This window comes from Cervus elaphus, chromosome 13, assembly GCF_910594005.1.
Source record: "Cervus elaphus chromosome 13, mCerEla1.1, whole genome shotgun sequence".
Classification (NCBI taxonomy): Eukaryota; Metazoa; Chordata; class Mammalia; order Artiodactyla; family Cervidae; genus Cervus; species Cervus elaphus.
The window spans coordinates 61185758-61197059 of NC_057827.1; the positions used below are offsets into that span (position 1 = coordinate 61185758).

At 47.7% G+C, this 11302-nt stretch overlaps 1 protein-coding gene across 1 annotated transcript; it reads left to right on the plus strand.

The window, feature by feature from the left end:
• The first annotated feature begins 1853 nt into the window (after positions 1 to 1853).
• Positions 1854 to 9298, plus strand: SERPINA4 (serpin family A member 4). The gene is given in 10 exon segments (XM_043921245.1): positions 1854 to 1990; positions 1992 to 2107; positions 2110 to 2295; positions 2298 to 2370; positions 2372 to 2497; positions 6505 to 6559; positions 6561 to 6632; positions 6634 to 6779; positions 8011 to 8170; positions 9101 to 9298. Coding segments are annotated over 10 exon segments (1260 nt in total). The 5' UTR covers positions 1854 to 1862.
• Positions 9299 to 11302: the final 2004 nt, after the last annotated feature.

The window sequence follows — 11302 nt, forward strand, 5'->3', positions numbered from 1 at the left end:
AGTGGGGATCAGACTGAAGTGGTGGTGCAGGGCAATAGATACCCGGAGAGGGGGATGGTTATACTTAAACTCACAAGGCCACTGAGAGGCAGAATGAAAACTAGGCCCACTGAGGGGTTCCCCTGAGCTGCAGAGAAAAGCTCATATCAGGCAAACCTCAACATGTAACACAAACTGGGAGGGGTGAACTCTCCTGGGGCCCCAGCAAGGATGGAGGGTTCTCCTGGGGGGAGGTGAGCCAACTTGCAATGAGGTTTCTCTGTTTTGAGATTCCACGCTGTACCCATGGGTCTGTTCATTAATAATTACCTAATAGGGGAGGTGGTAGGTGGGGGCAAGGAGGCTTCTCTGATCTTTCTGGGCTTGACATACCCAAGCCACATCCCTGGGTCACCTCTAGAGCTGAGACAGCTGTGTGGGGGCCACTCCAGGCTTGACTGAGCTGTGAGTAACCTTACAAGGGCCACAATGGAGACAGTAAAGAGAGGATGACCAATCGTCCTGGATTGTCCAGGACTGAAAGTTCTGGTCTGGGACAAAACTAGGACAGGCCTGGGTGAACTGGGACCACTGATCACACTCATTAGAGGTGACAAAGGCTAGAGGGTCCCTTACGTATGATTGCACCCACCTCCTTGTGGCCCTGGGGGCAGAACTTGTGCTCAGACCCAGAACAGCCTTCTCCAGACCACACACAGCTGGGGACCCAGGTCTTCTGGCTCCAGGTGCTTTTGAAAAGCTCCTGCCAGAGGGGAATTCTGTGTAATCTCACCATGAGGCTGGAGAGAGTGTGTGAGAGGAAGGGAGGGGTGTTCCTTGTCATGAGCACGCCCCAGTGAGCACAGCAAACTGAATAGATGAGACAGTGACTGCATGGTCCCCACAGCCAAAGATATTTACTATCTGGCTCTTTAAAGAGAAAAGTTTCCTGACCTCTGGTCTCAGAAAAAGATGACAGAGATTTGAATAAGGGTCATAGCAGTAGAGGGGCTGAGAGACTGAACGGGGTGGGAGAGGTTGGAAGGCCAGACAGATAGTAAAGGATGACAACTGGGGTTGGAGGCTGATATCTAAATAATGGTAGGGACATGTGATGGAGCAGAGAAGATTTGGTGGAGAAAATCTAGCATCCTGTTTGGGGCAGGTTAAGTTCATTAGGAAAAGGGACCAATTTTATTCTTGAGACTTTGGACAAATCATGTTCTGAGCATCAGTGATTTCATCTGTACAGTGATGATAAGAATACCAGTTCTATTTACCTCTACGTGGATAAGGGTCAAACAAAATAGCATAAAAGCGATTTTGTAAACTGTAAAGAATACCATGGATGTCTGTGGAGTCAGTGTTAGCATAGCCCTTGATTAGTGGCTTTGATGCGATGGGTCACTGGGCTAAGGAAATAAACTCACATGGTGCATTCTAGGCTGAGTCCAGAGCCCTGTGTTCTAGCTAAGATAGTAACTAGTTTGATGACTTGGTTGAGACACTTTGGGCCAAGGTCAGACACGTTCAGAGTGGTATAGGTGCAGACAAGACACTTTGGGGGTCTCTGTTACTCTGTCTCTGCAGTGAGAATGGAGTCTAGTACCATGCAGAGCTCACAGAGACGGGAAAGGAAACGAGCTGGGGGACAAGGAGCCCCGTGCTTTGTAAATCTGAAGTCTGGCTGTAGGATACCAGGGCATCTCACACGTGGAGGTGCTGGGTGTTTGCCCCTCCCCCTCAAGCTCATCTGCCGGAGCTTAGGGACCGCTTACATCCTGGGGCCCTGCCCTCTGCCAGGCTTCTCCGAGGGGCAGGACACTCCACTGGGGAACTTCCTGGGCATGTTCTTTTCTCCTACAAATCTGAGAGCACAGAAGATGCAGCTGGCCGGCTTCCTGCTCCTCCTTCTGGCTGGACGATTGGTCCTTTCTCAAGGTCAGCTGCATCCCAAGCACTACGGCCAGGGTCATGCCCACCGCCCCCATCAGGCTTCCAGCACAGGTGAGCTTCTCCAGCCTCAAGACCACCCCAGGCATCACCATCTTTGCCCGCGGCTTCCACCACCTGATGGCTTCCCAAGCCCCCAGGGGCAGTATCCTCTTCTCCCCTCTGAGCATCTCTGCAGACTAGCTATGCTGTCCCTGGAGGTCAGCTCACACAGCAGGACTCAGATCCTGGAGGGTCTGGGCTTCAGCCTCATGCAGGTATCAGAGTTCAACAGCCACCAAGGCTTCCAGAACCTTCTGCACACTCTCTACCTCCCAGGCAACAGGCTGGAGATATGCATGGGCAGCGCCTTGTTCTTGAGCAACTGCTTCTTCCAAGATTTCTCAAGGAGTCCGAAACCTTCTATGAGTCTAGACTCTTCTGTAGCAACTTCAAAGATTGTGAGCGTGACCCAGCTAATCAACCACTACCTTAGGGAGGAAACTCGGGGGAAGATTGTGAATTTGGTCAGCAAGCTCAATGCCGATACTATGATGTTGTTGGTGAATTATGTGTACTTCAAAGGTCAGTGTGTTGGTGAATCCCACGTCTTCCCTTTCCTCCTAACTTATTGAAGGCTCACATGTCAAAGAGAAACTCCTCAAAACAGAAAGTGTTGATGGATGGATTGAGGATGGATTGAGTCTGATAAATTGAGCAGCCTTCAGGAAATTTAATGTTAGAGCATCAGATATTTAAGTTTGTGTAATATTAAGATTTCCATCCCTTCATACTTTTAGACAGGTTTTCTTATTTATTTTTTTTAATATGTATGTGTGACAAACATCTTCTGAATTCATATCAAAGCTTTACCCCTTACCAAGAGTGCAAATCCATCAGACTGTTTGCTTGAAGTGAGGATATGAGTCCCTGCTTCAAGTTTTGTTTCTAAGGATCAAATGATGTCACATATTTATATATTCCTTATAGGAGGGCCTGAAGGGATTGGCAAGCTTTAGGTCCCAGCCAAATCCAACAGACCACCTGTTTGTGTAAATAAAGTTTTATTGGCATATAGCCACACCCACTCATTTATGTATTATCTCTGACTGCCTTTGCAAGACAGAGATTAACTGTTGCTACTGAGACAGAATGACCTGAAAAGCATAAAATATTTACTTTCTGGCCCATTGCAGAAGAAGATTGCAGATCTCTGAGCATTAGACATGCTCAATAAATAGAGCATTTGTAATTACTCTAATGACAACAATTTTGATTACCTTTAAAAATACATAAAAGTATAAAAATATAATACAAAGTATAAAAATATAATACAAAGTATAAAAATACATGGAAGTATAAAAGCAAAAACGGAAGTTGTCCATAATCTTACCTTCCTGAGTGAACCAGCATTATCTAGCCTAATTCCTTCCACTCTTCTATTTACACACATATGTTGATAGGGTTGAAATCACAGGTGGGGACAGTTTTGTACAGTGCGTATCACTTAGGGTGCCATCCAGGGAGCAGAGTCAGCATAAGTGTTAAGAGAAAGAGGATTGTCATAGGAATTAGACCTGGTGTATTTGTGGGAGGGACTGGGGAAGTGAAGATCTGGGGGAAGAACTTGGAGGGACAGAGAAAAAGTCACTGGAGCTGGTGGACAAGTTGGAACTTCTCGGGAAGTCTGTATGCCAGCTGGGCACATCCAACCACCAGATTGGTTCCACATAGGGGGAGCTTGGGAAGAGGCCCAGGCCGTGGTCTGGGGACACAGTTGGGCACCATGGAGGAGCTGGACATTGAACTTGGAGGAGAGCATGGGTGTCTGCAGCGTATACCTCCTCTGGTCTGTCCATCATCTCGTCTGCCTTCAGCGGATGATGGCTGCTTCACATTTGACTCCCAGTCTCACGCTGTGACCACCTGGAATCTACAGGAAACACATTCTGGGAAACAGTCCCAGACTAATAATTCAGCCAAACTGGTCATTGCTTGCATTTTACATGTAGAATTTTTACACACCATTGAAAATTAAGAAAAAAAAATTATAAATTCTGCAATAACTATAAACCCACAGGAAGTTGCAGAGTTGTGCGGAGAGGTCCCGTGTACCTTTCACTCATGTTCCCCTGGATAATGTCTTACATTTGCTGTTGTTGTTTAGTTGCTCAGCTGTGTCTGACCCTTGGATTGTAGCCCGCCAGGCTCCTCTGTCCATGGAGTTTCCCAGGCAGGAATACTGGAGTGGGTTGCCACTCCCTTCTCCAGGAAGACCCAAGTCTGAACCTGCATCTCCTGCATTGCAGGCAGATTTTTTTTTTACCACTGAGCCACCCAGGGAAGCCCAATCAACATCTTACATAATTGTATACAGTTGCAAACCAAGAATTTATTTATAAATTTTATTTTATTTATAAAAATAAATAAACTTTATTCCGACGTTATCAGTTTTCACATGCACGTGTGTGTGTGTGTGTGTAGTTTTATGCTATTGAAAAATTTAATTAGATCTCATTTTAGTGGCTGCACAATATTCTATTAACTCCATTCCATTGAAAAAATAATATAATTTACATGCATAATATACACTCTGGCCAGAAATAGTGAAGTTTTTGGAGCTCTCTTCCTGTAAGAGACCTCTTTCCCATTGGGTTAGTGCTCGTGGCACAAAGCAGAAGGCTTTCCAGAAATAGACAGGAAATAGCTTGCCCTCTGACACATTTGCCCATTACCTTGGGGATATAAATGTAGCCCTAAGCCCTTGGTCTTGGTCACATGGTGTGAAGAGTAGAATGACTGTGGCTTATCTTCAAAAATGAAAAGTACCTAGGAGAAAACAAACCAAAGATGTGCAGCATCTTTGTAGATAAAACTATATTAAGAGATACTGAAGTAGGCAAACAAAAATAAAAGTATACTGAGTTTATGAATAAGGAGACTTAACGTGCTAAAGATGTCAGTCCCCCACCAATTGATCTAAATTTTTTACTGTAATCCCAACAGGTTTTTTGGTAAATTTTTGTTTATTTGTGGCTGCACTGGGTCTTCACTGCTGTGCACAGTCTTCCTCTAGTAGGTGAGGGCTACTGTCTGGTTGCAATGTGCAGGCTTCTCACTGAGGAGGCTTCTCTTTGTTGCTGAGCATGGATGGTAGTGTGCGAGGGCTCAGTAGTTGAGACACATGGGCTGAGTTGCTCTACAGCACATGGGATCTTCCTGGACTACAGATTGAATCTGTGTTCCCTGCATTGGCCGATGGATTCTTAACCACTGGACCACTAGGGAAGTCCCCTAACAGCTTTTTAAAAGACTATTTTTGGTGCCAGGTAACAAGTTGATTCTAAAATGTTTATGAGAGAGCAAAGGGACAAGAATAACTAAAAAGGGAGAACCTGCCTGCTGGGAAGCAAGGCCGGTTATAAATATATTTTAATTTAGACTGTGAGGTACATGTAGACCAAGGGGACAGAATAGAAAGGCTGGAATAGAACCCAGAAGTGGCCCCTTGGATATACAAACATCTGATATTTGACAAAACTTGCATGATAGAATATTGAGAAAAAGGATAGATTTTTTTTTTTAAAGTGGGGTAGGGACAGTACCCTCATGGGGAAAAAAAAATGATTTTGTACGCCTCCCTCCTACTGATAATAAGCATTCATTCCAGGTGACGTAAAGTCCTAAATGCAAAAGGTAAGAGCAATGCTTGTAGCTGATGGAGGGAAGTATCTGCAGGACCTGGAGGTGGGAAAATATCCCCAAGCAGGACACAGAGATCTAACCATAAAGGAAAAAACTGATATGCTCACTGCATTAAATGGAGAATTTCAGTCACCAAAGCAGACCATTATGAGAGTGAAAAGACAAGTCAGGGAGGAAGAAAACACATTGACAACATACAGAATCGATAGACAAGTAGTGTTCAGAGAACTGCAAATCACTAAGAAACAGCCCTATAGAAATATGGGTCAAAAACATGACCTGGCACTGAACTAAAATCAAAGAAACAACCCCCTACCAAAAATAAAAAAAAATCTGCATGCTTGTGCTAAGTCGCTTCAGCCGTGTCTGACTGTGAGACCCTATGGACTGTAGCCCTCCAGGCTCCTCTGTCCATGGGGTTCTCCAGGCAAGAATACTGCAGTGGGTTGCTATGCTCTCCTTCTGGGCATCTTCCTGATCCAGGGATCAAACCCGCATCTCTTATGTCTACTTGCATTGGCAGGCGGGTTCTTTACCACTAGCACCAGCAGTTGATCCGTAAACACACAAAAGATTACTGAATCTTATTTTAAACTGAGAAAGGGCATGTCTGAACTAGCACTACACAAACACCAGGTTGACAAAATTAAGTCCAACAATTTCAAGTAATTGGTGAAGACATGAAAAGATCTTGCTGGTATCCTCTTGGGTCTCTTACTTTAGAATCTTTCTGAGCCCCCAGATCCATGCCCCAGGCAGGTTGGGTGTTGAACGGATGGGATGGTAAGGTAAGGGTCTGGAGTGATGGTTGGGGGAATGTGTTTCTTGGATGGAGGTTGGGCTTGTTGGTCCACAGATGCCTGGTACCCTCTCCCCTTCTTCCCTCCAACTCTGGGAGAAACCATTCATCCCTTCTTTGACCACTCCCCACGACCTCTATGTTGGATGAGGACACCACCGTCAAGGTGTCTATGAAGCTGCAGGATACCCAGCTCCACTGGTATCTTCACAACAGGTAACTTGCTCTGCTTGGTGTTGTGGACGGATTATCAAGGAAACATAACAACCCTCTTTATCCTTCCTGACCGAGGGAAGATGGAACAGGTGGCAGAGGTTTTGACTCCGAAGATACTAACAAGATGGAACAACTTGCCCTGGAAGAGGTAATCCATCAGGGCATGGTGCAGGCTGAGTCTTCACTGTGAACCCTTCCAACGAAAGCCAGTGCCCCAAATTGGCAGGAGGGATCACCAAGTTATGGAAGAAGTCTTATTTTCTCCAAGACTTTCCATGGGTTTCCTTAAATAAGGATTGACAATATTGTATCTAAATTTTGCCCTTATCAGTGAAAAGAGAATCAGACTAGGAGTTAGGAATCCTGGGTTTAGATGTAGTCCTTGTACTACCCACTCCAGTATTCTTGCCTGGGAAATCCCATGGATGGAGGAGCCTGGTGGGCTACAGTCCATGGCATCGCATAAGAGTTAGACAAGACTAAATAACAACTTGTACTGCACAAGTCCGGGCTGAAGAGACACCTGCTCTCTGAGGGTCCACCTTGTGCAATGAATGAGTAGATTTCTGGTCAAGATGCTGACCGTTCTGCTATAGAGGCATTAGGAAAACCCCACCCACCCACCCCAGGAAGTAGCAAGGAAGCTTTCAAATCACCCTGAGGATATGAGGAGGAAAAGTCTTCAAACACACATGAGAAAAGGACCTCAGGTCATGGCCATATGGGGTCACACACAACTCATGTGGTAGAGGAATTCTATCCAAAGAAATCACTGGTTCCAAACAGGTGAAAACCATGGGGTCCCATCAGTTCAGTTGCTCAGTCCAATTCTTTGTGACCCCACGGACTGCAGCACGCCAGGCTTCCCTGTCCATCACCAACTCCTGGAGCTTGCTCACACTCACGTCTACTGAGTCGGTGATGCCATCCAACCATGTCATCCTCTGTCGTCCCCTTCTTCTGCCTTCAATCTTTCCCAGCAGCAGGGTCTTTTCCAATGAGTCAGTTCTTAGCATCAGGTGGCCAAATTATGGGAGTTTTAGCTTCAGCATCAGTCCTTCCAAAGAATATTCAGGACTGATTTCGGCCCCATCAGAGACAAAGGCAAAACTGCCACATAAGGAGACCTGTATCTCTAGGCACGTGTGCAGAAAACAACCTCTGCTTAGAAGAGTTGCCATAGGAAGGAGGCCCTGAAGACGGCAGACCCTGGGGTCAAAGGAGCCTGGCTTTAAGCCGCTGGGAGCACTCACTGAGGGCATGGCACAGAACTCTGATGGAGTGAGGGTAGGGAGTGAGTGCCCTCGAGAAGAGCCCAGCCCAGATGGGACCCCTGGCTAGTTCAAGAGTCCAGTGTTTTAACCCAGTGCTTCTTTCAGCTATTTTTACAGGAAGCTCAAGTTGTATCTCCCAAAGTTCTCCATTTCTGGCTCCTGTAACTTAGATCAGATTTTGCCCAAGCTGGGCATCACAGACCTGTTCTTTCAGCAGGCTGACTTGTCTGGCATCACAGAATAGCTAAACCTGCGGGTGTCCAAGGTAAGTCATCCATGGGTGTCAACCCCTGGAGACCTTGGAGGGGAACTTCTACCTCTTGGAAGGTGCTGGATGCTGGGTGCTCTCCCGGTCACCATGTGAAGTCTCAGTGCCTGAGTTTTACTCAATAATCCATGGGCATAGGGAGCCAAGAACTAATCCACCATGTGCTGGGTGTGGTGCCCCATACTGGGAATCCGGGAGCCACTAGGTCCCTGCCCTCAGAGAGCTGTCCCAGTCAAGTCATAGATGCTGGCAACAAAGAGTGACAAACGCAATGAAAGAACAGAGGAAGGATGCAGATGAGGCTGGGTTGTTCCATAAATTTCTTAGGTGAAAAAAAGGGACCCGTGATCTCAGTTACGTAAGATAAAGTTGTGCTAGAGGGTAGAGCCTTGGGTTTGAGGGTTCAAGTTCCAGTTCCGCCTCTTATGACTTTAAAAGGTTAACCAGCCTCTGGATTTATCTTCCTCATCTGTAAAACAGACATAAGACATTGACATCATAGGATGGTTAAGGAGATTTAAAAGAGTGTAGGCACACAGTATGTGTTCAATAAATGATCGCAATCACCGTTGTGTAAATAAGGGATCTTCAGCTCAACGACCCTCCCCGAGGTGTAGAAATTCCTGCTGTGTTTTCTCAACAAATGACTTTGGTCTTCTGTGGTCTCTGGTCCCTCCAGGCTTCCCTAAGCCCTGACACACGCTTTCTGGTGGCTCAGATGGTAAAGAGGCTGCCTGCAATGCCCTGGGTCAGGGAGATGCCCTGGAGAATGGAATGGCAACCCACTCCAGTGTTCTTGCCTGGAAAATCCCATGGATGGAGGAGCCTGGCAGGCTACAGTCCATGGGGTCTCAAAGTGTTGGACACGACCGAGTGACTGACACACACATGCTCTCTCAGAGCTAACACTCGTCATTTCCCTTTCAGAGCTTCCGCAAGGCCATCCTGGAGGTGGGTGAAGTTGGCACCCAGGCTGCAGTGGTCACCAGCAGTTCTGTCACCTTTTGGTCCCGGGACAACCGCCAAGCCCTTTGGTTGAACTGGCTCTTCCTTGTGGTGATCTTTTCCGCCAATGCCCAGAGCATCCTCTTTCTGGGAAAAGTGGTCAACCCCACAAAACCATAGCCCTCCCAGGGCTGGCTTGTCTGTTACAAGCAGGAGGATGTAGCCTGGAGGGCTAGGCCTAAGCATCTCTGGGCTTTGAGTGGAGGATGCAGAAGAGGCTGAGGATCTGGGACAGAAGTTGTTGGTGAAGGATGCGGGTGGTATCTGATGGGTGTGGACTGGACATCCAGCTCCGCAGGGCTGTGTCATCTCAGACAGACCATCTAACTTCTTTGAGCAGGTTTCTACCCTGGAAAATGGGAGAAACATCCACCACCATCCCCACCGCCCAGGGTAGTTATACAGATTGAACAAAATGACGGCCACGGGGAGGCCAGCTCAGTGCTTTCCATGTAGGGGATACTCAGTCAACGCACCCCTTTCCCATCCCTCTGGGGTTTGCCTGCACACCTGGTCCCAGACGCAGTGGTGAGATGTTCCAAGTCCAAGTGAGATGGAGGCTCAGAGAGGCAAGCAGTCACAGGGGCAGCTCAGGCCCCACCCCACCTGTGGTCACGGGGATGTGGCCAGTATCGCTCCCAGAGCAGATTGCCGTGGCCACGGACCCAGCTGCACAAGAAGGAGGAGTGTGAGGTGTAGGGGTCTAGAGGCTTGTCTTCCCATCCCTGCTGAGCCATCGAGGTGCTCTGAGACTTCTGTGGTCCTTACCCGTCTGGACTTCAGTGTCCCCACCTCAGTAATGTTAGCTGGCCCCAGAGACATCACTTTTCTGACAAAGGTTCATCTAGTCAAAGCTATGGTTTTTCAGTCATGTGTGTGGACATGAAAGTTGGACCATAAAGAAGTCTGAGTTCTGAAGAATTGATGCTGTCTAACTGTGGTGCTAGAGAAGACTCTTGAGAGTCCCCTGGACTGCAAGGAGATCAAACCAGTCAATCCTAAAGGAAATCAACCCTGAATATTCATTGGAAAGACTGATGCTGAAGCTGAAACTCCAGTACTCTGGCCACCTGATTTGTAGAGCTGACTCATTTGAAAAGACCCTGATGCTGGGAAAGATTGACGGCAGGAGGAGAAGGGGACGACAGAGGATGAGATGGTTGGATGGCATCACCGAGTCAATGGACATGAGTTTGAACAACCTCTGGAGATAGTGAAGGACAGGGGAGCTTGGCGTGCTGCAGTCCATGGGGTCACAAAGAGTCAGATGTGACTTAGCAACTGAACAGCAATAACAGGTGGCCCAGCTCAGACCGTCTTTGAGTTTGTGGGGTGAAGCCTCTGAGGAGAGACCACCCAGAGTCTGTGAGAATAAACCTGTCCCCCTCCCATGGGAGGAGGCAGGCCGACAGGACCTGGCTGTGTTTGTCCTAAACCTCAGTAACTTCCAGCAAATGCATTTCTCTGTGCAGGGCCTAGTGGGTTTGGTTCGTTTGCTTGTTTTGATGGTGAGAGTGTCAGAGGTGGCAGGAGGTCTCACAGCCGCAAGACCAGAGTTCTCACTGGTGACGTAGAAGGGCAGACTGAGCGCCATCTCTGGAGCTGACGATTATTCAAGAATCAAAATATTCCTGGGACTGCGTGACCTGGTCCTGGTCCTTGGCCCAAATAGTGTCACGATGGTAGGAATAGGATCGTGGCAGGAAGCTAGGAAGCGAATATCTGGAGCAGGAGACAGACAACTTTTTTGATGGAAAAAGCCAGGGGGAACAGAGTGAGGAGTGGAAGACTCTGGGGGGTCTCCCCCCACTTCCCCTGCAACAGAGCTGATGGCCTCGGGCGTCACCGACAGTGGGAAGATCCTATAGGAGGAAATATCTCAGCAACACCAGCCCAGCGCTAAGCATACCAGCTCTGGGCTACAAGTTCAAGGGCTTGCCAGTGCTCAGCACCAAGTCCTCCAAGGTTCCGAGGACCTCGCTCTCTTCTTGCCCACCCTGGTTTGATTGGTCCATTTCCCCCTGCACCTGCTGGGATGTTGGATTCTATTTTTCAAAAGCCAGGCAAGAGGTAGTTAAGCCCAGGCTGACTCACTCCCCCGTCTGCCCCTACAGCAGCATGGGG